This window comes from Lipophrys pholis, assembly GCF_963383615.2.
Source record: "Lipophrys pholis genome assembly, chromosome: 7".
In the NCBI taxonomy this organism is placed as follows: Eukaryota; Metazoa; Chordata; class Actinopteri; order Blenniiformes; family Blenniidae; genus Lipophrys; species Lipophrys pholis.
In genome coordinates this window covers 31,608,106-31,635,733 of record NC_137638.1, presented here as the reverse complement: position 1 = coordinate 31,635,733, position 27,628 = coordinate 31,608,106, and the positions used below count along the sequence as shown (strand labels likewise).

The 27,628-nt window shown below is 42.4% G+C and overlaps 1 protein-coding gene across 1 annotated transcript in view; it reads left to right on the top strand.

Moving 5' to 3' along the window:
- fras1 (Fraser extracellular matrix complex subunit 1) overlaps positions 1-27,628 on the top strand; it is a 442,407-nt gene that overhangs the window by 141,150 nt on the left and 273,629 nt on the right. Inside the window, exons 5-11 of the mRNA XM_080467793.1 lie at positions 267-426; positions 7,729-7,862; positions 8,394-8,477; positions 13,683-13,784; positions 21,344-21,535; positions 22,519-22,608; positions 25,111-25,258. Coding sequence (XP_080323919.1) covers positions 267-426; positions 7,729-7,862; positions 8,394-8,477; positions 13,683-13,784; positions 21,344-21,535; positions 22,519-22,608; positions 25,111-25,258 — 910 coding nt within the window. The remainder of the gene's footprint in view (positions 1-266; positions 427-7,728; positions 7,863-8,393; positions 8,478-13,682; positions 13,785-21,343; positions 21,536-22,518; positions 22,609-25,110; positions 25,259-27,628) is intronic.

Here is a 27,628-nt window from a genome sequence, read left to right as displayed (position 1 = left end):
TACAGAACTTAGACTTGATGAGGTTTATGAATAGGAGTCTACTTCAAAATTTCTATGTGCTCCGTCTCTTCTTCTGCGTTTTTGGTGTGTTTGATGAGTCACAGCGCCCCTAAAGACCTGGCATTTGTACTACATGCCATGAAGCCTCATGTTGAGCTGTGTTCATAGTGTCCTGTGGACTGAATTTCTTTGGAGAACCCCGGGAAGAAAAAAGATGGTTTTGGCTCGTGCGGATGTGGCCTAATTTTCTCCATGTTTCTCCTCAGCATGACAGCCAGTGGAGTCCTTCGCCCTGTTCACTGTGTGTCTGCTCCAGAGGCAGCGTATCCTGCAGTACTTGGCCCTGCCCTCTACTTACTTGTTCACAGGATCAGCACATGTTTACCTCTGCTGGAGAGTGCTGCCCCAAGTGTGGCCGCAACGGAGGTGAGTTCAGTTGCAGGTTACCTGGAAATACTCTGTGCACACACTAATATCTACACACCAAGTGCTCCAGCTGTAAAGACTGAGAAGTTCACACCTTGACTTTTAAACTTCATGGGGAGACAGTGCCAGCTCATATCAGAATTTCTCCGAGATTAGTTTGACGCAGTGACGGCCGTGCTCTGTCTGAATCAATCTACCCCTCAACAACTTGCTATGGCTGCAAAAACCATCTTAACATGCAGAAACACAGTTTAAGGAGCTGTTGCATCGCAAGTAGATCCTTGTGTAGGTAGAATAAATACCTTTACTTAGGAAACAAATCTGGAGTGCACAACTCTCCTTCTGCAGCTACAGCTACATAAAAAGCATCATTAATGACCTCATAAAATTGTAATATTATTTAGAAAACTAGAAAATTCCAGAGGAAATTTTCTGTGCCTGCCTGCTGCTGCCGACCGATGTTACAGCACATTCATATAGCACGGGTTAGCATGTTAGCTTGCAACATAACATACATTAGTCACTTTCAGCTAGGGTTCGTCCTGTAACCCTAACCCTAGGGTGGGGTAAAATGTGGGCGGGACCTTGGCTAATTAGCTAGTGATCCGTAACCCTTGCCCCCTCTTTAGGCCGTCCCCCAAATATCAGCTCAATTGAACAAACTTTGTTAGCATGCTAACTAGCATACTAGGCTAATACCAGTTATCTACCTGAAAATCACACAGGTTACTTCCCAGGTGTCCTTGACCTGGAATCTGGGTTACGTCTGAATTGTTCCTCCTATCTCCTTATCTATAGACTTTTCCTTCACCCCGGAAGTGTTTTGTGTGTCGGCCATGATAATGACTGTCCAAATTCTCAATAAGCAAAGGAAAGGAGGCTCGCTGCTTCCTTTGGAACCTCCTTTAGCATAGGAACCACTGATACATCCTTATCAAAGGAGGCGAGCGCATGCTACCCCACAATTCTACGGCCTGTCAAACAGATGCCAGTCCATTCAAATGAGCGGCTCATTTTCCCCATTTTTAGAGGCCGCCAAAGGTTTGCCACAGGGCTCGGTCCTTGGACCCATTTTATTTTCTATTTATGTGAATGATCTGTGCAATAATTTACCAACCACGTCATACCACTTTTATGCTGATGACACTATCATTTACTGTCGTTCTTCATCTCTGATTCAGGCATTTGGGTCTTTACAATCTGCTTTTAATATTGTGCAATCTCGCCTGCAAAATTTGAAGCTTGTCTTGAACGCAGAGAAAACAAAAGTGATGGTCTTTAGTTATTGTAAACTCCCAGACAGTCTCCCACTAACTACCACTCAGGGTAAACAAATAGGATGTGTCAGTAGTTATAAGTATCTCGGTTTTGTTCTTGACCCAGAGCTTTCTTTCAATACGAGACCCAAAATTAAGAAAGGGTATTGAAACCCATCTCCTTATGTCTTCTCTAATTTTTTTGTTCAGGGGCAAAAAATTGATTGAGAACAATTTTGGCAGGTCTTTAGGTATATCAACCCCCTGATATCACATGGATTTAGCTTACCATTTCAAGTTATAACTCATATTCACAGTTTCAGAGGGGTTGTAATTAAAAATTTTAATTTGTGTTTTTGAGACATTCAACTTATAACCTGAAAAATATCCATATTGTTCCAAAAGTGGAAAAAATTGACTTCTCTTCCAGAAACAATAGGGTTAATAAACAGGTTCTCCTCAATCTCAGAATATTCTATAAATTGGAATAAATCAGTCGTCTTGCCTATTAACTCTGTATTTCAGCACACACCTAACACCCCACTAAAACCAGGGAACATCAAATACCTCAGCATTAACATCTCAGCCAAGCTGTCAGACTTGGTGCACTTAAACTACACCCCCCTTATTAAAACATTAGAGGAGGACCTCACTCGATGGAGGACACTCCCTATTTCACTTCTGGGGAGAGTAGCAACAATCAAAATGATGGTCCTGCCTAAAAGGAACTCCATCTTCTCAATGATCCCAACAAAACCACCAAAAACCTGCTTTAACACTCTTGATTCTCACGTTTCAACATTCTGATGGAAAAACAAACCATCAGGTAGAAGTTTAAAAACACTACAGAACACCAAGGACCAAGGTGGCTTAGAACTCCCAAACTTTTATAATTATTATCTGGCCAATAAATGACTTTATGTTGTAAAATGGATTAATCAGAAAACCTTAGATGAAGGCTGGCTAGACGTTGAAAAAACATTCGGTGAAGATCTCCAAATCAGAGATCTTCCCTTCTTCAGTCCTGTCATCAAAAAACACAGCTGCTTTAAAAGCATCAATATAAACACATCTCTGACAGCTTGGTGGGAAGTTCTTAAAATGAATGGATCTTCATTCATCCCCTGCAAACTCACCCCCTCTGGAACAACCCTGACATCCTGCAAATAAAGAAACCAAGACACTTCCCAAGATGGCAAAATGAAGGAATAAGACACTTAGAACAACTTATCTCGAGTAACTCTTTGATTCCATTTAATGACCTAATAGAAACATCTGGTATCAGTCAAAACAAGTATCTGGAATATCTTCAGCTTCAGTCAATAATACAAACTAAGTTCAAACTAGAACAGATTGAGCTGAACTGACCTCAGACAGTTCAGCTTCAGACAAACCTTCTGAAGATCTCAGCACCTAAACCACTTTCTAAAATTATCTCAATATCTCAACATCCCTTCAACCTCCAAATGGGAAGAAGATCTCAACATCAACAGAGACCCAACGATTTGGTCACAAATCTGTACAAATACATTCAAAATGATCAAAAACACCAATATACAGCTCAAACAATAAAAGTTCCTTCACAGAGTACTTTACAATACAAAGTCCTGCACAGAGTACTTTACAATACAAAGTCCTTCACAGAGTTCATTACACAGTACAAAGGATGCTATAGATGGGTCTCACTCCCACTAACACATGTTCAAACTACACAGGTGATCTCCCTGATACTATCTACACACTGTTATCTCCCAGACACGCACTATGGCTGTGTACACCAGTCCAAACATTCTGGCAAAAAGATTTGTGAAGATTTATCATTATACCTGGGCTACCCTATTCCAGTCTCACCTGCACTTTGCTTGTCAGGTGATCTCACAGAAATTAAAAGAGAATAAAATGAGTCCTCATGCTCCTGGTTTCCCTAAGCGTTGCAAAAAAGGCTCATGAACTGGAAATCCAAAAGTAATCTGAATATAAAGTTATTTAAAAACGTACTTCTAGACCACTTCACATTGGAGAGAATGTCTGCTTGTAGGAAAAATCATTTGACACAATTTGAGTCCACATGGTCCCCAATAATTAAATACACCATGGAGCCCTGTTGGGGGGCGGTGGCTCCTCCCCGGGGCTCTTGGGGCCGTCAGTGGCTGGGGCATCGTGGCTCGTGGAAGCTTTGAAGGAGCTACAGGCTGAAGAAGGTTGAAAATTTCCCCATCTGTTTACATGGGAAAAACTTTGCAAAAAAGTTTAAAAGATTTCACAAAGTCAAAACATCGCCTTCAGGAATGTCTTCAGGAATCTTCAAGAGTTTCTGTGACGCTAAGATGTTAACAAACCCGGGGGATGTTCCATGAAATTTAAATACTGGAAATAAGTGTTAGTATGAGTGTAATGAGGAATTCCCTTCAGAAAGGTATTGACGACTTATTAGAGATTTACATTAACGACTAAAACTGCATCCTAAATTTTTTCATTTTTCCACATGTAGATTCTGGTAGAGTAACTTTAACATCAAAAGTCCTGAAATTCATCGACCTCGTACATTTTCCAGCAACACAAACCATGTTGTGGCAGTTGCGCACGCCACCGCCGGGTTCACCCACAGGGTCACAGAGTCAGAACTGCAGTTCACCATACTTTTTATTAAACTAAAGAATAACCAAAACTGAAAACTCACACTGACTTTTCACTCTGTGTCTCCTGCCTGTCACCCTGTGTGTCTGGGCGGCTCCTCTTTTATGAACAGAGAGATGAGGCAGCACATCTGATTCACACCAGGGGCTTAGTCACCTCCCTGCCACATATGTACAAATCAATAAACAACCAACTTACTAGAAACACTCAGAACTTTTTTTTAACAGTGATGGGGATTTTAACTGGAGAGGGGAATTAAAGTTAAAACATGGTAGATTTCGCACAACACTGAAGTAATTTTGTCTTTCAATATGTGGAGTGAGATTGTGGAAGATATTGGAGGCGGAGCTCAGGCAGTGTCCAACCACAACCCAGTTTAAAAGGCAGTACAAAAAAATGTTTTTCACTAATTTCATGGAGGACGGGCTTTGACACAGGGAATAGAATGATTAATTTGTTTATTTATATTATTTATTTACTATTTTTCTTGTTATTTCTGGATATCTATTTGTTTGTATTAATGAATGAATTATCTTTTTTTTTTTTAAGTGTCATGCACACATGTGCCCAGCCCACATGGGCTTATATGACACTATATTCATTAATAGGAAGATGACAGTCGTATATCACAAACATTTCATCAAAGTCAAGAGTCTGGATACAAAGCTTTCAGTCTCATTGTCCATGCTTTTTCCACATATCTTTCCAAACTAAATATTTCATTTCTAAATAACCTACTCAGCATATCACCTTCTGCCAACTAAAAGAGATCAGGATTATTGCGTTAAATTTTTTCAGAGAAAGCAATTCTTAAATCATTACACAGTGGACAACAGAACATGAAATGAAATTTATCCTCCAACAAACATAAGTTTCAAACATAACATAGCCTGTTCTTTTCAGAGACCAATTTGTAATGACCCACATCCACCTCTAGGGGCAGCACTCCTGCCTGTCCTCTTGTTAAATTAAAATTAACATAAAGTTCTTTGGAAAAACAATCTCTAAACTGAACGTAACTTATCAATTTAGGTTTATTTAACAGTTCCAGCTTCCACTACTCTTTGTAATTATCAAATAATATCTGCCTGTGGTTTGTTATTTGACACCGTAAATTATTCAATAACAATGATTGTAAATTAATTTTTGTAAATATTTGAAGGACCTCATGAGACCAAGGGTATTTATGGGTTTTATCCCAGCTAAAGACTTTCCTTGTGAGTCTATCTGTGGGGATTCACGACTCCACAGAGGAGGCGTTTCTCTCTCTCTCCCTCACAGGCAACTGGGTCCTTCCCCTCTGCCACAGCTGCGGCTGATTACCCTGATTGCTACTTAAGCACGTTAGCAAGCCACCTAGTTGCCAGATGATCCGGATCAGTACCAATTACTACTCAAGACACTCCAGCTCCTTCTCTCGGAGTCGCTAGTGCCGCTCCGCCAGCGTCTTCCCCATCTCCAGCACCGCTCCGCCGACACCTTCCCGGGCTCCAGCTGCTGGCGCCTTTCGACTCGGGTTCATTGGGAGCCTCCCGAGTCGCCCCAGGTTGGGGGCCAATGGACATTGTGCAACAAATGCAATGCCCGCAGCTGCCAGCCACTCACCAGTCGAACCCGACCCAGACACCACAGGAAGACCTGAGTTGCGTTTTGGTCCACAAAACGGGCTGTGAGTGGCCTGGTGCTTCTTGCGTGGGTGCAGAAGCGAGCTTCAGGTTGGCAGGCACAGGGAGCTGCACGGCTGGAAGGAAAAGAAGTTGGCTTGCAGCTGTGTGAGTCCCGTTGAAGAAACGGGAATAGAGAAACAAAGGTACGTTCCTTGGCGTTTCCAGCTTGTCCTGCGAGTTGGAAGTGTTCCGGGCCCAGTCCGCATGAGTTCACACGTGGCCCTTTGTGTCTCCGTACGTGGAAGTCCCACGTCTGGATTGCCGCAAATCCGTCTTGGAGATGGTTGTATTTTCGCGGGTTGGACTTTTATACTTGCGCGTCATGGTCCGACTCCCGCTGTGTTCAGGATGCCTCTCAGCCAATCTCCTTTGGCTGGTCTAAGATTTCCAGACCGTGGGTGTGGCGGAGTTAGTAGATCCCCCTGGTGGTGAGCTGCAGAGAAAGAAATGTGGTCAATACCCCCCCCCCCTTTTTTTTTTTTTTTCCAGGGGGGTGAGAATGGTGGCCAAACAACAGTCACGTACAGTTTTTGTGTGCAGCCTGGTCTCACTTTGATTGGTTCTTTATTCACCTGGCAGCCGTTTACCTTACGTTCCACTTTCCCTTTGTTTTACATTCAAACCTTAAGATATTTGACATTATTACAGGGCACAGTGATAGAAGTCACCTTTTATACTACTTTTTCTGAAATTTTTACTTTTTTCACCACGGTAGACGTCACTAACCTTCACTGCCATCGGAATATTATTACGCCACCTAGTGGAAGTGTGGTCTGATTGTCAAAACATCATCGCATTTCTTTAGCTCCTTTAGGAAGCCTCCTAACACTTTTCCTTAGCTCCTTTAGGAAGTCTGCTAACACTTTTCATTAACTCCTTTAGGAAGCCACGTAACACCTTTCCTTAACTCCTTTAGGAAGTCTCCTAACACCTTTCTTTAACTCCTTTAGGAAGCCTCCTAACTCCTTTAGGAAGTCTCCTAACATATTTCCTTAACTCCTTTAGGAAGTCTCCTAACATATTTCCTTAACTCCTTTAGGAAGCTTCCTAACACCTTTCCTTAACTCCTTTATGAAGTCTCCTAACATATTTCCTTAACTCCTTTAGGAAGCTTCCTAACACCTTTCCTTAACTCCTTGAGGAAGTCTCCTAACATATTTCCTTAACTCCTTGAGGAAGTCTCCTAACATCTTTCCTTAACTCCTTTAGGAAGCTTCCTAACACCTTTCCTTAACTCCTTTAGGAAGTCTCCTAACATCTTTCCTTAACTCCTTTAGGAAGCTTCCTAACACCTTTCATTAACCCTGGGATGTCATCCACGTGGTTAAGGAAAAGTAGATAGGAAAGGAGAAAGGAGGGACTATTCGGAACCACCCTTCGATTGTTGTGGTTATTAGATGACATCACAAACCGCCGTGGGGGGTGAGGGGTGATGAAATCATTGTTTTTCCACAGATGATCGTCTTTGCCGTCCACACCTCACAGCCGAGCCGTGGTTTTAGAATTTGCCCACTCTCTGACCCGTGTTCAACAAAACCATTAGCTTCCTAATGGTTACAAGCTAATTATTCTGACTGTGAACAATCAGTGACTTGTTTTGACAGTCTGTGTGTGTGTGTGTGTGTGTGTGTGTGTGTGTGTGTGTGTGTGTGTGTGTGTGTGTGTGTGTGTGTGTGTGTGTGTGTGTGTGTGTGTGTGTGTGTGTGTGTGTGTGTGTGTGTGTGTGTGTGTGTGTGTGTCAGAGTCTTGCTCCTGGCAGGGGGTTGTTCACAGAGATGGGGAGGAGTGGAAGCCCAGCCTCTGTACCAAATGTGTCTGCAACAACGGGAAAGTCCAGTGTGCCGTGGCAGAGTGCCAGCCAGTGGCCTGCAAACCAGTCAGTACACACACACACACACACAGTAAATACATTCGAGTATGTTGAATTTTTTTTCTCCGCTATTTTTGCTATAATGCTCCAGTCCCTGAACACACCACTGATCCAGTCCTTGAACACACCGCCTCTCCAATTCAATTCAACTTTATTTATAAAGCACCACATACAACACAATAAGGCCACTGCCTTGGGATGTTGGAATTAGAATCTTCCTTTACTTTCAACATATACTGATAATAAACAAAAAGAGGCTTAATCAAAATTAAGATAAAGAAACTGTACTTCAGAAGGTGTGTACTGTTCATGAGGGTATTTACCTTGATATTTGGAAAAATTTGTGTTTCTTTATATAAGGAATCAAAACATTAAAGCTGTTTGAAGGTATGCAGCTAGGGAGTGAGGATTAACAGAGCAAAATGATAATATCTGATTCATGGTAAGGTGACATTTTTTAAATGTCAGACTGACTAAATCCAGGGTCACAACTCCAGTCCAACTGTGGGATGCCTCATATTTCCTGTCTCTCCACAGAATGAGAACCTGATTATCCAGCCCGGCCACTGCTGTCCTCAGTGTGTGTCCAACCCCTGTGTGTCTGTGGGAAAGCAGTACCAGGTAGACGTCTGTCTGTCTGTCTGTTTGTCTGTCTGTCTGTCTGTCTGTCTGTCTGTCTGTCTGTCTGTCTTGGAGTTGACAAAGTAAAAAGAGACTCTTGGTGGCACAGTGCAGCAGGATGACCTGTGTGACACTCTTAAGGCCAATTCCTACAAAAATAAATTTCGGCAGTCTTGGGTCCATCTGAACAAAATTACGTCACAAAATTGTTTCGGCAGTGTCAACCGTCCAAACCACACTGCCGATAGTGAAACATTTCTAAAGAGGGGTTAAGTAACAATTTGTTTTAATGTCTGATAATTATTTCTTTCCACCATATGTTTGTACAGTGGGGTTTTATTTTGAAAAACAAGGGCTTTATCTTAGGTGAAACCATAAGTACTATGCTAAAATATTCAAAGTAGCTAAACTTCTAGAATGCACCAATTTATTGAGGAGGGGAAGATGTATTGCATATTATTTTGCATTAGAAAGTGTTTAAATAGTGGATGTTATAACATATTTATTGATGTTTGTATTTTTGTAACTATCAGTTTTTTGATGGTTTTGATTAAGAAACATTTTAAGAACTGCAGCTGGTTAAGGGCCCAGTGCAGTGATCTTTCCCCACCTGCTTCCTGTCTGTGTGTGGTCAGAGGGTGAATGTAGTGAGAGAGTGAGTGGTTGGTGGTGGTCAGAGGGTGAATGTAGTGAGAGAGTGAGTGGTTGGTGGTGGTCAGAGGGTGAATGTAGTGAGAGAGTGAGTGGTTGGTGGTGGTCAGAGGGTGAATGCCGTGAGAGAGTGAGTGGTTGGTGGTGGTCAGAGGGTGAATGCCGTGAGAGTGAGTGGTTGGTGGTGGTCAGAGGGTGAATGCCGTGAGAGAGTGAGTGGTTGGTGGTGTTCAGAGGGTGAATGCCGTGAGAGAGTGAGTGGTTGGTGGTGGTCAGAGGGTGAATGCAGTGAGAGAGTGATTGGTTGGTGTTGGTCAGAGGGTGAATGCCGTGAGAGAGTGAGTGGTTGGTGGTGGTCAGAGGGTGAATGCCGTGAGAGTGAGTGGTTGGTGGTGGTCAGGGGGTGAATGCCATGAGAGAGTGAATGGTTAGTGGTGGTCAGAGGGTGAATGTAGAGCAGGGGTGTCAAACGTACGGCCCGCGGGCCGAACCCGGCCCGCCAGTGGGTTCAGTCCGGCCCGCGGGATAAATATGCATTATTAAAGAATTTTTTTTTTTTTTTTAAGAAAAATAAATAAATAAATGAATAACCGTATTTTCACGACCAAAAGGCGCACCGTACTAAAAGGCGCAGTCTCAGTTATGTGTTCCATTACTGCATTTAACACACACATAAGGCGCACCTGCTCATAGGGCGCGGGTTCCATGCCCACACTTCCCCCTTTAACGTTCTCATGGTGTCCGCATTACAACAACACACACACACAAGTGTGCGTATTTAAAAATAGAGCGGGAGCAAAACTGAGTTTGGTTGTGCTTTATTTAAGTATTGATTACAAAGTACTAACAAACATACCAGGTTCATTTTCTTCACTGTCGGAGTCACTTTCCGTGCCGTGCGACTCCTTGGAAATGATGCCGGCTTTTGCAAATTGTGGCGTAACTCGCCCGGCGCTGCCTTCCACTCTTAGTGAAACTGTGGTCTCCATCGGTCATCCATCGCTCCCACGCCGCTCGCAGCCTTACTTTGAACGGCCGGTTCACACCGATGTCCAGCGGAAATGTTCAATTTTCATTTCTTCTGCTAGCATTACTGCTTTTAGTCGAATGGTGACCGTCGAAACGCTTCTCCCACTCGTTCTTTGTGCGATGATCCACTGCTCGAGTCTTTCCTCCAACTCGGGCCACCTCGCCTTATGTCCGCGGAAACTCAGCTGCGTCTTCTTCACCTGTCGGAGCTCGTTTTCCAGCTTCCTCCACTTGCGAAACAAGTTCTCTCGCGGCTGCTCGATTTCCATGTTCCTCCGCTGATGGCCTTCAGTTTAAAGTTAAACTGTGCTTCATAAGCGTGTCTCTTCGCCATTTTCAGGGTTGTTAAAACAACGATGTTCTGCATAACGCACATACCCGTTCATTTATATACAATCCACGCCCACACTTCCCCCTTTAATGTTCTCCTTGTGTTCTCTACTACGTCCGCTTTACAACAACAACACACACATAGGGCGCACTGCGCGCTTTACCTGCTTTCTCTGTTGACTCTGGCGCCCTCTTCAGTGAAATGTCTTTGTCAAAAAAAGAGAAAAGTGGACACAGAGTGTCGGATTTTTCAAGAAAAATGGACGTCTTCCTATCTGTTCACGGAGGTGAATGGTAAACCCGTGTGCCTGGTGTGCATGCAGCAAGTTTCGGTGCTTAAGGAATACAATATTCGGCGCCACTATGAATCTCAGCATGGTGAAAAATACAACAGCTTGCACGGAGAAGTGAGAAAACAGAAGGTAAATGAAATGCTGGTGGGTCGGAGGAAACAGCAATCTGTTTTCACCCGGAGCCGAGAGGTCAGTGATGCTGCGGTGAAAGCCAGCTACGTAATTGCTAGCCATATAGCATTAGCGTCAAAGCCGTACTGTGACGGGGAGTTCGTCAAAAACTGTATGCTGAAGGCTGCCGAAATTGTGTGTCCTGAGAAGCGACAAGCTTTTGCCAATATTAGCTTGACGAGAAATACCGTGGCAGACAGGATTTCGGAACTATCGGCAGATTTGGACCGCCAACTGAAACGCAAAGGGGAGTCATTTCTGGCATTTTCTATTGCAATTGATGAGAGTACTGATATTACGGACGTCGCTCAACTGGCCATATTCATTCGTGGAGTTGACGAGACTTTGACTGTCACAGAAGAGTTTGTCGAGTTGGTGCCTATGACCGACACCACAACAGCTGAGGACATTTTCCGCTCCGTTGTTGGAGCGCTGGACAGAGTCGGGGCGGACTGGTCCCGCGCCGTAAGCCTGGCTACTGATGGTGCGCCGTCAATGATCGGGAAAAAGGCAGGTGTTGTGACAAAGTTCAGAGAGAAAGTACAAGCCGCAAATGGAGGAGGTGATTTTTGGACATTTCATTGCATTTTGCATCAGGAGGCATTATGTTGCAAGTCGCTAAAAATGGATCACGTCATGGAGGTGGTTGTCCGAACTGTTAATTTCATCCGAGCCAGAGTTCTCAATCATCGTCAGTTTGACAGCTTTCTCAGTGACTGTAACATTACCCATGGTCTGCCATACCACACTGAAGTAAGATGGTTAAGCAGAGGTGCTGTGCTGAAGCGCTTCTTTGATCTACGTGGGGAAATCGGACAATTCATGGAGAAAAAAGGAAAACCTGTTAAGGAATTACAGTGCCCACTTTGGCTGCAGGACCTTGCATTTATGGTTGATATTACAGAGCACTTGAATAATCTGAACAAAATGTTGCAAGGACGCAAAAAAATTGTAACACAGTATTATGACAGCATACGTGCATTCAAGTTAAAGCTCACGTTATGGGAGACGCAGATGGCAAGCGGTGACCCTGCTCATTTTCCCTGTCTCAGAGATGTGTGCGCCGCAAGCGTTAATCCTGACGTGACACAGTACAAAGACAAGATTTCAGGGTTGCTGAGGGAGTTTGAGAAGCGATTTCAGGTCTTTAGCGAACTTGAGACAGAATTTGCAGTTTTTCGCTCACCATTCACAGTCAGAGCGTCTGATGTGCCCGTTGACATGCAACTTGAAATCATTGATTTGCAGTGTGATGTAGAATTGAAGGACAAATTTGCTTCTGTGGGCTTGGACACATTTTACAAGTATCTGGTAGTACCTGGTAGGAACCAGGCTATCCTAAATTGACAGCACTGGCTGCAAAAATGTTGTCCATGTTTGGGACTACCTACCTTTGTGAGCAGGTCTTCTCAGTAATGAACATTAATAAAACAAAGCTTCGCTCAAAGCTCACACATAAGCACATAAATGAGATTCTGAAACTGGCTGCTTTTCAAGACATGATGCCTGATATTGATGCACTTGTGCAGGCTAAAAGATGCCAAGTTTCAGGGGCAAATACTGAGCAAGACTAAATCGTATGGAATGCTGCTTTCAGCATTGCACTAAATTTGTATGTGTTTGATGTATTTTAACATGCAGGACAGTGGGTTTATGTTCCACAAAACTGTGAATAAATGTTTTGCAACATTGTACAATCACTGATCAGTTTTTATGCATAATGCACTTGAATAAATGTTAAAGTGAGTAAAAGTGTTTATATTAAGTGTGTATATATTTAGTAAAAGGGACAATTCATTTCATATAAAGATTTTTATAATTTACTTCTTCTTTGCATTAATACAAAGAAAAAAAGTGGACTTATTGTTAGTTCTATGTAATTTTGGAATGAGTTTACTGGTCCGGCCCCCTTGAGATCCGATTAAGTTGTATGCGGCCCCAAGACCAAAATGAGTTTGACACCCCTGATGTAGAGAGAGAGTGAATGGTTGGTGGTGGTCAGAGGGTGAATGTAGTGAGAGAGTGAGTGGTTGGTGGTGGTCAGAGGGCTGATGGTGCAGATCGGCAGCATGTATTCAGTCAGTCTGCCCCAGAGCAGCTGTGGCTACATACGTAGTTTTTTGCTCCATCCAGTATGGGGTGAATGGGGCCTCTTTGTGAAAGACTAAGCCTGAATTTAAATATCTAATGTAGGGGAAAACACTTCTCAAGAAGTTACAAATTAACCAACGCCACCCATCTGCTCTGGTTTTGAACTGTGAATCAATTGAAGAGTGTCTGGCAGTAATTGAATGTGTGCTTTTTATGAGTAGATTAAGTTCATTTATGCATATTGTAAACGTCACATAAACTGATTAATTGTACCTCAAGCAGGATGTGCCTGATTACTTTCATGCAAATGTGTACACAGATTCATTTCAACTTTTAACTTTAGAGGAATGATGTTGACATTGACTGTCAGCTGCACACACTCACACATCCCATTCACCCATTCATTCTGTCACCCTGTACCCTGCAGGACGAGTGCCCATTCATCGGAATCGTGCGTGCGTGTGTGTGTGCGTGTGCGTGTGCGTGTGCGTGTGCGTGTGCGTGTGCGTGTGCGTGTGCGTGTGCGTGTGTGTGTGTGTGTGTGTGTGTGTGTGTGTGTGTGTGTGTGTGTGTGTGTGTGTGTGTGTGTGTGTGTGTGATGGAGGTTTCTAAATGTGTCCCTTTGTGTGTGTCTGGGCAGCATGGAGAACAGTGGCAGAAGAATGCCTGCACCACATGTTTGTGTGACCGGGGTCAATCAAAATGCCACACACACACCTGCCCCCCCATCGACTGTGACAAGGTAGGTAATGTCACCCCGCACGTGCGCAATCACACACACACACATATACAGACACACACATACACACACCACTGGCATTCCATTCTATATAGTATTCACCTCATACTCTTGGCTTTGAATTGGAAAAAGGGTTGAATGAGGAGAATTTTCACCATGAATGAGTACAATGAAATGTCTTCTGCTCTGTTAAAGAGCACACACACTCAGTAGGCTCTTCTCTTTGATATAATTAATGCATTTCTGAATGCCGTCCTCTAACCTACTATAATAAATAACCAGGGCAAACTACAGAGACCTAAATCTCTGTAGTTTTCACCCTACCTCTTAAGTCCTTCACAAACTGTAAAATAAGACTAAACGCACACTCTCTCTTTCATGCTTGAGATAATTAAACTTGTGTGCTCTTGAAAATACTGTTTATCATGGTCCGTCGTGATGTCCCATGTTCACTTAAATGATACATCCCAGCCATGTTTTGGAAAGGGAAATGTGAAAATTATAAATGTGGTATATTCTCTCTGAACATGTCATTATCTGATGTCATGTTTTCAGTTTTCACACAGTGTATAATTATGTTGAGGGAGTGAATTTAAAAAGGTGCTCTGTTATGAGATGTCGTTTATTGAATGGCGTTTCTGGCCTGACCTCACATCTGTGTTTCTTAAAGCGATTAAAATACCTTGTTCTTAAAGTCTGTACATCTGCAGAGGTCTCTGTGGGGGCTAGGGGAGCCAGGGCCAGACTTAGCACCAGTTCTTTGTCTTTCCACTGCCAAAGCCCCGGCCAAACAGGGGCTAAACTGGTGCTACGCTGGCCCCGCTTTGTTGCTGGGCCAAAGAGGAGCGAGAATGGGACCTGACGTGTCATCAGCTGGGGGCGGAGTTATCTCTGGAGTTATCGCGATCTAAAAGGCGGAAGCGAGGCTGGACCGGCTTTCTGAAAACTACAGCGAACATGGAGCCCCGGAGTGGTTATAGAGAAAAAAATAAAACATACGCGTGGGAATGATATAATAAGTCACTCCCTGAAGTTAATAACACGAGGGAACGAGATTATTTAATCCGCGTCCGCGGAGCTGCGGCTCTAGAGAACGCTACTGCGCTCCTCCTATCAGTCAGCTACGTCGGATATAATTTAGAAGCAGTTTTCCATTGTCGTTTATTTTTCACACTTTTCATGGTGACATTATTATAACTAACGTCACGTCCAGGTCTTGTTTCCCGTTCTGACCGCAGGCTGAGGAGCTGCAGCCGCAGCGCCATGCAGTATGAGGCTGCTCCGAGACGCTCAGACATTATTTTCTAACCCACAGAACTTCTTTATAATGAATACTTTTGGTTCATCAGCAACTAAAAAACAAACTACATAATACTGTAAATGAAAGCTTGGATTTTATGGGCATAAAATGAGCCTTTTAACGGCGTTTCACGTGAAAGAACTTTAATCAGTGTGTTTTCGGAGGTTGCCATTGGAAACAGCTTTTAAAGCTGCGTTTTATCACTGTACAGTGTACAACACTGTACAATGTTGAAGCATTTGATTCAGACACACCCAAGAAATTAAGTGAAAGGAGCAGAAATACTCAATGTAATGCCCAAATGTTGAAAAATAAGCCCCAAACTCATACACACGTTATTTTTTTTTCCCTCTATGTCCACTCCGGAGCTCCGGACTAAAACAAGACCAACGTGAAAAAACATCAACAGAGATACATAGACGTAATGTCTTCTTTCTCTTTGGTCTGCATCTGAGGTTCAGGTCAGACTAGATAGAGCGACCCGAACTAAACCGATGAATCCAGTCCGTCTCCTGGTTCCTGGATGAGCGCTGTCAGCGCCAAATTGGTGAAATCAGTGACGTGTCACGTTTTGGAGTGACGCAATGACGTGGCTCCCACTGGCTCTGTTAACGGTGGAAAAAGAACCGGTTCTTTGGTGGTGCTCATTTAAGAACTGGCTCTGGCACCGGCCCTGAACTAGCTCCTGGTTCTTTTTGGTGGAAAAGCCCTATGTGACAGTTTTTTTAGTTCTTTGTTGAGCTTTGTGTGAATCATATCGACGCAGTTTCTTACTATTTAAACTGAGGCCTGAAGCTGCTACTCTGCTATCATTTTACATGAGGGACATTATATATGCCCACAACCCCAGGAAACCCAAGATGAGTTCCTGCTGCAGTGTTCTCTGATGGGCCATCCACACGAGAACGCCGGTTCACATAAACGGGCTCTTTTTGGCCGATCATCCATACTCTGCGGCGTTTTAGAAGCGTGCAATTTTTTTTTTTTTAACACGGGTCCCAGAGTGGGGAAATTCGAAAACCCTGACGATCATCTATGGAAAAAAGATGACGTAATCGCCCCCTTCTCCCCCCACTGCGGTCCGCAACGTCACCTAATAACCACAACAATCAAGCTCCGGTCGAGCTGCAGAAGCTACTGACGCTAGCAGCAGGAGGGGCAGGGCCATAGACCTATAAAGCAGGAGTCAACTTCTAAATTTCTATGTGCGTCGTCACTTCTTCTGCATTTTTGGTGTGTTTGGTGAGTCACAGCGCCCCTAAAGGCCTGGCATGTGTACTACATGCCCTGAAGCCTCATGTTGAGCTGTGTTCATAGTGATGTGTCAACGGATTTTTTTTTGTTGAGAACCCCAGTGAGAAAAATTATGGTTTTGGCTTGTGTGCAGGGTTGGGGAGTAACGGACTACATGTAACTGCGTTATGTAATTAGGATACAAAAGAAATGTAACTGTAATCAGTTACAGTACATAAAAAAATGTGTAATCTCTTTACAGGTATATTAGATAAAAACTGGGATTACTTAGCGGGATTACAACAGAAAGTCAGATGGCATAAACTAGAAATGCAGCTGACACATGCGCCGTCCACTGTCATTGCGACACTTCCCGACACATTAAGGCAGACTGCAACAACAAATCCACGCCTGAAACGACCCGTTGCCATATATATTGCCGGCAGCTGCTCTCGTCACGGCTGCTCCCGGGGAAAGAAACACATTTTCTGGCTGGAAACTCTGTTTTGAAGTCAGAGAAGGATCTTAACCTCTCTGTACAATGCAAATTATGCCTCCCAGCCGTGAAAGTACTGTCCACGTCTAACCTGAAGAAACATCTCCAGGTAGGAAACAAGCCGCTCACTTTTACTGACACACACCTGGACTCTGTCAACTAGTTTTATTAGCTTGGTAACCTGTCAGTAACCTGCCAATACCATTACTTGTGTGGGTGGTAGTAAGCCATTCTCAATACGTTTAGAGGATCTCATGTTTTAGGTGTTAATTGGGGCTAAACGCGCCATAACTTTTTTCTTTTTTTAAGTCTGCTCATTGACTCAGCAGCGGATCCAGCAGGTTGTTCAGTTTTTATCAATCAGTGATTTATGCTGCCAGATACACAGCCTCTCAAACCTATCAGACATTTATATTTAGTCTGGAAAAAAAAACCCAACAACATTAAAACATTAAACCAAGAGAGAGAGAGAGAGAGAGAGAGAGAGAGAGAGAGAGAGAGAGAGAGAGAGAGAGAGAGAGAGAGAGAGAGAGAGAGAGAGAGAGAGAGAGAGAGAGAGAGAGAGAGAGAGAGAGAGAGAGAGAGAGAGAGAGAGAGAGAGAGAGAGAGAGAGAGAGAGAGAGAGAGAGAGAGAGAGAGAGGAGAGAGAGAGAGAGAGAGAGAGAGAGAGAGAGAGAGAGAGAGAGAGAGAGAGAGAGAGAGAGAGAGAGAGAGAGAGAGAGAGAGAGAGAGAGAGAGAGAGAGAGAGAGAGAGACAAAATATTTATAAAGCGGCATACCATTCTACTAAAAAGAGAAGTGCCCAGTCATAACCAACATTAACCAGCAATAACCAATAATATGTCAAATGAAGAGTTTATTATTAACTGCAAAGCATTTTGGTCAACCTTTGGTCAACCTTGGCTGTTGTGTTAAATGTACTATATAAATGAAGTTGGATTGGATTGCAAAGGTAAAGTAAACACAGTGTCAGTCAGCCTTGTGTTGTCCTCAGTGTGCTGCTGGTGGCTTAGCTGTTGGTTTGGGATCCGGTTTGGTACTGTGCTGTGTCTTATGCTCCAGGAAGGACCAATCATGGGGACCCCTGGTTCTGGTCCTTCAAAAGGTTTTGAGGTTTAGCTGCAAGCTAGCTGCACTGTGTAAAAGCTACATCTTCTGTCAGTGGTAGTTATTTCAGCAGGAAGTGTTTTTTAGGAACTTGAGTGGTTGGTTTCTGATGGTGCCATTTACAGACAAGATTCTCATCCAGATCCCCTGGAGAGGATTTATGAATAGCAAGGAAAGAACGTTGGATCCTGCTGTGAGTGGTTTTATTGGCCAGTACGGTTCGGTTCAGTGTAACATCTCCAGTATCCTGGATCCAGTCTAGAGCATTTTAAAATATGCTACATAATGATTTATTTATATGTCATCTACCTGTCCTCTGAGAGGCTTCAGCATGTTAACAGAAAGTTTTGTACGCCTACAACCATGCTGTGAATCGAACCACATGAGCCTGTGCTAAGTGAAGGAAGATATACTATCGGTCAGGGAGCTTTAAAACAAGAGAAGTTTTGTATTTCAAGACAAAGCCTTATTGTATAATGTTTATTTGGGTTTGTCCAAATTCACTTTTGACAGCAGATAATGTGAGCATGAAGTACAATGCACAGTTCAGGGGAGTTACACACCATCTAATAAAGCAACTAGACTGACATCTCCAATTCCCTTTACGAGCCAAGAGCCTCCACCTCGACACACTGCTATTATGAGGATATATTTGTCAAGTCTGTTCACAACAGATCTAGTGCATATAGTGAAAGAGACAGCTGTGAATGAACTCAGGACATAACAGGATGGTTATTTAACATAGGAACTGACTGCCACGTGGTTTGCTGTTAGATTCTGAAACATCCAGCTGTCAGGATCATTCAGATGGTCCTATTCAGGTGTCTGCTGACGTGCCACTTGGAATAAAATTCACAGATATCTCACCATCCTGTAATTAAGCTTCCTTCACCAGTCCGTTGGCCAGATAAACAAGTGCGAGACCTGGTCAATGTCCAGGTAAGCATCAGGCATCTATGCATATCAAACACACTTCAATATGTTTTTATGTAGAGAAACAAAGATTTTAACACAGTCCCAATCAATCTGTGACCAGCCATGAAAAAAAATAAAAATTTATTTCGTAGTCATCTAGTCAGTGTTAATGATAGATAAAGTCAAATAAATGCTGGAACCCCTTTGTGGGTGTTCTACTGACTGAGACTGGGCCTGCATGATCCAGGATGTGAGCAGACTCCCAGAATCCAGTGTGTTTGTCAGGGCTTATCCACCAAAAAGAACCAGGAGCTAGTTCAGGGCCGGTGCCAGGTCCAGTTTTTTAATGAGCACCACCAAAGAACGGTTTCTTTTTCCATTGTCAACGGAGCTAAGTAGGAACCACGTCATTGCGTTACTCCAAAACGTTGTACGTCATTGATTTCACTAATGTAGCACTCATACAGGAACCAGGAGACAAAGAAAATGCATGACAGAGAAATCTTGCAAGCTGTTAATTCACTGTGAACTATCTGCACGCCGGTTTGGTCCTGGTCGCTCCATCTGTTTTGAGCTTAACCTCAGAATCAGACCAAAGAGCGAGAAAACATTGAGTCTTCTCATCGCTCTATTGTGTTTTTCACGTCCGCCTTGCTTTAGTCCGGAGCCCTGGAGTGGCCCTAGAGAAAAAAAAATTAAATAAAAAAAAAAAAAATAATGCATAAATGAGCTTGAGTCTTATTTTTCAACATTTCAATAATTACAATGTGAATTTCTGCTCCTTTCACTTTATTCCTGGATGTGTCTGAATCAAATGCTTCAACATGGAGGAATGGAGGTGTAGAATGATAGAACACAGCTCTACAGCTGTTTCCATGGTAACCTACGTAAAAACACTGATTAAAGTCCTCTTTCACATAAAGCCGTTAAAATGCTCATTTTATTCCTATAAAATCCAAGCTTTCATTTACAGTAGAATGTACTTTGTTTTTTAGTTGCTGATGAACCATAAGTATGGCTTCATTATAAAGAAGTTCTGTGGGTAGAAAATAGTGGAACGTCTCATAGCAGAGCTCAATGCAGCCTCATGCAGACCTCAGCCTGTGGTCATAACGCCATACAAGACCTGGAAATGATGTTACTGTGAAAAGCGTGAAAAAAATGACAATGGAAAACTGCTTCTAAATCATATATCCGACGCAGCTGACAGGGCGGCGCCAGAGCACGGGAGCACTCACGAGAGCCACGGCTCTGCGATCGTGGATTAAATTATCTCATTCCCTTGTATTATTAACTTGAGGGAGGGACTTATTATATCGTTCCCTCGCGTTATTATTATTTTCTCTATGACCACTCCGGGGCTCCGTGCTCGCTGTAGATTTCAGAAAGCCTGTTTAGCGTCTATTCCGCCTCATAGGCTAATAACTCCAGCGATAACTCCGCCCCCAGCTGATGGCGTGTCTGGCCCAGCTCTGGCCCAGCAACGAAGTGGGGCCAGGGTGTTTAGCCCCTGATAGGCCGGGGCTTTGGCGATGGAAAAACAAAGAACTCGTGATGAGCCTGGCTCTGGCTCCCAACTAGCAGCTGGTTCTTTCCAGTGGAAAAGCCCTCTGTGAGGCACCAAGACAAGGCACCTGAAGTATGTCTGCAGTAAGTAAGGCATTGTAAAGGTGTTGGTTCCACATCAGAAAGACACCCAGTCCAATCACACCATCCAATAATCAACCAATCACATTTTATTTTGACAAATTCTGTTGTGAAAGCAAATTCCTGCTTTTTATGTACCAGAAAAATAGAAACTCAGTGCTCAGGTGCCCTCAGATCAGGTTATCTTCATCACCTTAAGAAGCTCTTTTCCTCAGAGAACTTTTCTCTTTGTCAGTTCAAGAGCCTCTGATACACGCGGCTTGTTGTCCACATCTGGTCAATATCTGACTCTCAATAAATTATATATGTCAGTAAAACAACAAAACAAATTTTATTACAATAGAGTCCCACACTATCTGGAAGCGTGGGACTCTATCACTAACCCTAACTCTAACTGGCCTTTCTGATGAGTTTGTTGAGCTTGCTGCCCCAGCATGCAACAGCACAGAGGATTGCGCTCACCACCACTGACCTAGTGAACACCTTCAACATAGTGTGACACATGTAAGAAATAGAGGCGGCTTTGGCCCTTCTTGTAAAGGGTTCTTAACCCAGTCCAGTTTATTGTCTATGTAAACCGACAAATATTTAGAGTCTGCCATTAATGTCCACCCTGGCCTCCTGGATGGGTTCCTCCTCAAGTCCACCACCAGCTCCTCAGTCTTTGTCACATTGAGCTGCAGAAGGTTCTGCTCACACCGAGTGACAAAGTTGTCCACAGTCCCTCTGTACAGTCTCATCATACCCACTAATACATCCAACTACTGCAGAGTCATCAGAGAGCTTGTGGAGATATCCTGCATATACCTATACAGCTATTATCTGCTTTGCTCAGTCAGAGCGACGTCTTTATGTCTGTTTCAGGGTCAGATCAGAGTGCAGCGAGCCGGGCGGTGCTGTGAGGACTGCGTTGCCGCCAAGGGAAGCTGTTTGTACCAAAGTGTGGTGCGTTATCATGGAGACTTGTGGAACAGCACAGACTGCGAATTCTGCACCTGCACCCAGGGCCAGGTGGTCTGTCACAGGACCCAGTGTGCACAAGTGGAATGCCCCCAGGTGAGAGGAACAAGAAACAAGAGATCAAACTGCGGACAACAAACTCCAGGTTTTCATAAATTTTTCTAATGGAGAGAAGTTATTTGAGCCAAGGTGACTATTTTTGTTTCCAAGTTGTTTCAAGGCTGTAAACACATGAACTGTAACACAGAATGAAATAAACACACCTTTCAATCATGGGTCTGAGGCTGCTGAAGGATCCTTAGCAGTAAAGTCCACCAGAAGATGTGTCCCACTGCAGTATTATTTTATCAAATTTTTATCATATGTGTCATATTTCTTATAGTCATAATGGAACAGCAGCTTCTCTAAAATACATCTTTTGATTATTTTGATATTTCAGCTTAAGTCTCAGTTGAGTGAAAACAAGCTGCTAGTTTGTATGACATAATAATAATAATAATAATAACAACAATAAATGTTAAAAACAAGTATAACGTACATTAATAGTAAGTTTTAAGAAGGTGTGTGTGTGTGTGTGTGTGTGTGTGTGTGTGTGTGTGTGTGTGTGTGTGTGTGTGTGTGTGTGTGTGTGTGTGTGTGTGTGTGTGTGTGTGTGTGTGTGTGTGTGTGTGTGTGTGTGTGTGTGTGTGTGTGTGTGTGTGTGTGTTGGGAGTCCGCTGCAGTTCCTGCTCAGACTGTTATATCACTATGTAGTATCACACTGAGTCATGTTTTATCTTTGTGCTCATTTAACAGACTTACTTCACTTTTAAAAACAAAGTGCAGATATTGTGAACCTCAGTAAATCGATGGAGATATTCACTTAATTGGATTGTTTCTATCATAGTGGGCTATACACATTACTGAGTGTACTGTATGTGAGTTTTCACGTTGAATGGTTGAAACACTAAATCAAGGATCTTCTTTATTTGTCCCTCCAGGGTTGTTAATGAGCATAATGACATGCAACCTGTCATTTGTTGTGCTTTCTTTCATTTAGTAGCTTAACTGTATTAAACATACATTTTCTCTGTCTGCAGGGCTCGCGGCTCGTGTCTCTGCCAGGGAAGTGCTGCCCGGAGTGCTCCTCCACCAAACCATCCTGTGTGTATGAGGGCAAATCTTTCCAGGTGCGGAGATTCAGCTTTCATTCGCTGCATGCTCCCACTCACACCTGAGAAAGACAAAAGATATGAACTATTAGAAAAAAACAGAAATTAGTCTCAATACACAAAAAGCTCAATACAACAACATTAAAAAGAGGATAAATATGCAAATAGAAATCAGTCACATTGAAAATTAAGTGAGACTGAATAAAGGTGTTTGTGGACAAACTACTTAGAGCCTTTAAGCTGTTAACAAATTTCTCTTTTCTTCATAGAATGGAATAGAATACTTTATTAATCCATCCATCCACCTTCTCCCTCTTCTTTGTTTCCGGGTGGTGGGGGTGGCAGTCTGAGCACCGTCACCCAGATCACATTGCACCCATTAAGAACCTTCCTGCAGGTGGAGAGCCCACAGGAAGGTGGCGCCCGGTGTGGGACATGAACCCTCTACCTTGAGACTGAGAGTCTCATGCTCTACCAACTGAGCTAGCTGGGGACTTTATTAATCCCAGAGGGAACTTCTTTTAAACTATTGCTCAACACAGATCACACAGAATACATAGAAAAGAAAGTTAAATATCAATAAGATGGGATAACACTTAAATAAGTAATATTAATAATATTATTAATAAAATTAATAAAATTAATAAAATTAATAAAATAATTGTAATATTAATATGTACAAGGCTTTACAGTGACCAATATAAACCCAGAAAGGATGAAATTCACAGAAAACACAAGAAACGTTATTTACAGGAAGGAGTTATAGTACATACAAATACTGATAATTTCTGGTCCATATCTTGTCGATTATTCAAACATTAGTCCTGGAAAACTAGAAGCTTTTTTACACTTGCGGCAGTGGTGGAGGAAGCTGAAACATTTATCCTTTATTACGACATTGTTCTATTATAGCAACTCAGCTTCCAGTGTTGAGTTTAAGAAATCACAAAAGAAAATGACTGCATGATCAATACAAGCAAATCAAAACACAGTGTTTGAGACACTTTTTAAACATTAACCAAACCACACAGTGCAACGCATCCCAACAACTGCCTTCATCTTTACACAGGAACAACATATATGAAAAATACAAAGTAAGCTGTACATGACACAGCAGAATCTAGCTACTGTTTTAAATTTGTTTAAAGATTTTGCTTAAAATCATGTTAAATAAATGACAAATATTGTTTGCTTTTGATAAAATCTCCTTTTTGTATGCCAGGTGCAGATTTCTAACAAGTGAGGACTGGCCTGAAGTGATCTAGAAAACAGCAGCCCGGAAGTTGAATGAGTTGGAATATTGATTTATGCTCATATCGCTTTACAGACCAATAATCAACATTACCACACACTGATCAGGCAAATACAATGGCGGCACTTCACAAATAATTCTGCAGTGTCTAATCAAACACAGTTACATTGAAAGTGGAGGTTTCTCAACCCGGGGATCGCGACCCTTGCTTTATCTATGAATACCAATGTGGTATGGTTTAATCACACAGTGAGAGGAGGACGAGAGGACTAAGGTTGTTAATGCTAAATGACCAGCATGAAATATGGATAATGTGATACTGTTTTTAAAGGAAACACTTTTATTTATTACAATTTCATATCATATAAACACTTAAAGGGGAACAATAGTGATGGGATGTATTGTGTTCTACAGTCTATAAAGTAAACATATATTTGATAATAGATTTGACATTATCAGCAGCGAAAAGGGGAATGAATAATATTGCAGACTTCCTTCTGTTCATTACAACCTCTACTTTTGGTTTTGGTTTGAATTAAAATGCAACTAATTGAATATAAGAAGGAAAAAGTGGTCATAGTGTCTAGACATCACACACACTAGACAAGAAATATGAACAGGCAAAAACCATGAAGATGAACCATAAACCATGAAACAAAGACCACAACTATGAAACAAGGACAGGAACTACTATAACATGTCACCATGAGCAAAGTATGAACATTTATTGCCACAATATCCAAAGTTTTCCATTTTCCTTAGAGTATTTCTGACTATTCTACTTCTCAATGTCTGACCCCTGCAACATCTCCACCCCACACTCTCTGAGCTGCTTCACGTCACCATGTAGATCATCCTGTGTCCACATGCACAACACTGGGGAGATCATTCAGCCTCTGCACCCTGACCCCCCTCCCAACCCCACTCCCACACTCACCAAACAAATTGATCTGTTCAGGTGCAGCGACTCCCTGAATTCATGTTCGATCCTTCTTTTCCATGGTTTTTTTTTACTACTTATTTTATTGAGCATTTTCAGTTTTATTCGACACAATTCTGCATTTACTGTCAGGGCCTTTTTTCAATTTTCCTTTTGAATTCAAAACCTAACATCAGCTTGAATTGTTCCTACAAAGAGTTCCTCTGCCAGTTTGTGAAATGGTGTGTAGAGGTGTCTGTCATCTGTATGCAGATTCCTTTTCAGTTTCAGTGAAGGTGAATCCTGAGCTGTTCACTCTGTTCATCACCATATTTGTACATCCTTTCAGAATCTGGCTCGATGGAGTGCTAGTGGTTGCCGTGAGTGTGAATGTCGTGATGCCCATGTGACCTGCTTCCTCATCTCCTGCCCCACCTGCCCACCGGGTACCCTTGCTGTCAGCCAGGATGGCCACTGTTGCCTCAAGTGTCAACAAGGTAGCTCAGCATGCCTGAAGGATTATGAACATGTGTCTTTCAAGCTCTTCCACCTTCTCAGTCACAACCAGGACAACTTATTAATTTGAATGGAAAGCATGAAACAAAGAGTTTTCTGAGGTGGTATCATCCCTCTGCTTTTTTTTATTGACAGCACACACATAAAAATTAATGTCTTTAAATCTGAGTTTGTAGCTGCATTAGATTTCACAGTATTTTCCTTTGTGGCTTTTCTATGTATGATTGATGGCTGTTGGTGAAAAACAAATCCAGCTGAAAAACCATCATCACTATAATTGTGTACAGATTTTATTGAAATATTTCAATCTGATAACAGATGTAAATAATTGGAAAGCAAACTTTCCATCAATATCTGGTAGATGAAGAAAGTTCTGGACCAAATTAAAGCATGGAGTTGGTTTTGGTCTTTCAGGCCCCGTTTACACGACAACGAATACAAGTGTATCCGCGAAAGTTTCTTCACATTTGGGGATTCTGTTGCCATGACACCAATGTTCTGATCCACTGTATCCGTGAAGTTTTTATACCGGCTCCCAAGGTGGAAAGATTGTTTCACAGTCACGATTCCCCTCCTGCAAAGACAGATGGAGGCTATTGAGCGCTCTTAATGTGCATGCGTGTCTCTACCCCCCCTCCCCCAGCACTGAAAATAGTTCCTTCTGCTTTTTCCGCTTGTAAACAAATATGGCCGACCCGTAGTGGTTTGACTGGCGGTCGTATTGTAGTTTGATGGTCCAGATCAGTAGTTTAATAGTTGAGACTCTCCCTGATAGCATCTGATTCATCATCAGTCCACTAGAATGTCGGCTTCTCTCCATTTTCTTCATGGTTATAGCATTTTGTTCTGTGCACTAGTGTGGTTTTATTACAAAAACAAATGACAGCGCCCTCTCATGGCCTGGCATACTCATTACATGGTTGTCAGTGTGTCCGCTGCTGCAGTGGAAACACACTCCTTTTTTTTAACAGATTAGGTGATGTCACGTGAAACGTCATGGTGCAAACAGGGCATCAGTCCACAGTTTACTTCATGAGAACAGTGTGATCGCCAAGGAATAAATCAGAAGCAGCAGTTATTCTATTTTAAAAGCTGAAGTTGATGTTTTCTTTGTAATCACCCTGTTTGCCTGAGATGGAGCCTCCATCAGGCCCGTTTTGGCCACAGGCTGTATGTTTGACCTCTTATCTAACACAGTGAGGCAGGAAACACAGGATTTCTCTCTCAGTTTGAGGCTGCAAACAGAAAATATATTTTTTTCCTTTTCTTCTGTTTCTGTGCACATTTTCCTGCAGGCTCATTCATGTGAGCTGTGTGCAGGTTGGCAGCCTCTCCTGGTTCAGATCTGAGGTTCAAACTATCAAAGACAGCCAGAGGTCTGGAGGTTGACATAGATTAACAACTTAATTTAATAAATGTGGCAGACGTTGAGCCCTGCTGCCAATCAGATATATAAGTTTGACTGTACTTTTGGGATGAGCAGTGAAAGTTATTTTAAAGAGATTGCAAATAAATGTCCTCTGCGGAAGACTTCAGAAGACGTTCAGTCAGAACCACACAGAGAAAGAGGCTATGTTCAGGAAACGTTGTGTTTTGATGAGCAGCCTGCAGCTGAACACGTCCTCACAGCTTTGTGACAAACTGAGTTGGATGAATCAAGGAATTTAACCAATAATCTATCAGAATATGACTCACTCAGTTTTTCTGGGTTTTCATTGATTTTGCTTTCATGCTGCATGAAGCAAATAAGAGTCAAATTTTTTATTTTGTATGAGAAGTATCACCAGTGAAGCCAAACGTTTGCCTTCTGACTATAAACACAGTGTAATACCAGTAACAGAGCTCAAACAGTAGAGCAGGTTCAGTTCCTGACTGTTCTGACTGAAAAACTCCTAAAATAATCAAACTGGCAGAGAAAGAAGCAAGAAACTGAGGAGGGAAAGTACAATACAAGACAGGCTGGAAAGCTGATTCAATACTGAGATAAGAAGGAGGTAGGAGATGCCTCTTACCTGGTCTTTGCACTGACAATAAACAGCTAAACTTGACAGAAACAGATAAAAAACAGCCAACATGCTTAAAGCCAAGTCAAAATAGAAAGTGCAGGTAATACAACTAAAATACCTCAAAACTGTTAACAAGGATTATACCGCCCAATTGGATGAAATGCCAAAAGACAAAAAAACAACCGAATTTCTAAATCTTTGTACATGCAACCTAACATATAGTTTTTGAATCATAGCACTACAGATAAACTTGCCTAGAAACAGCTAAAAATGTGATAAAATGTGTTTAAATTGCACTAAGGTACAGGTTTTTTTTTCTATTTAAAGAAAAAGTATATAGAAATT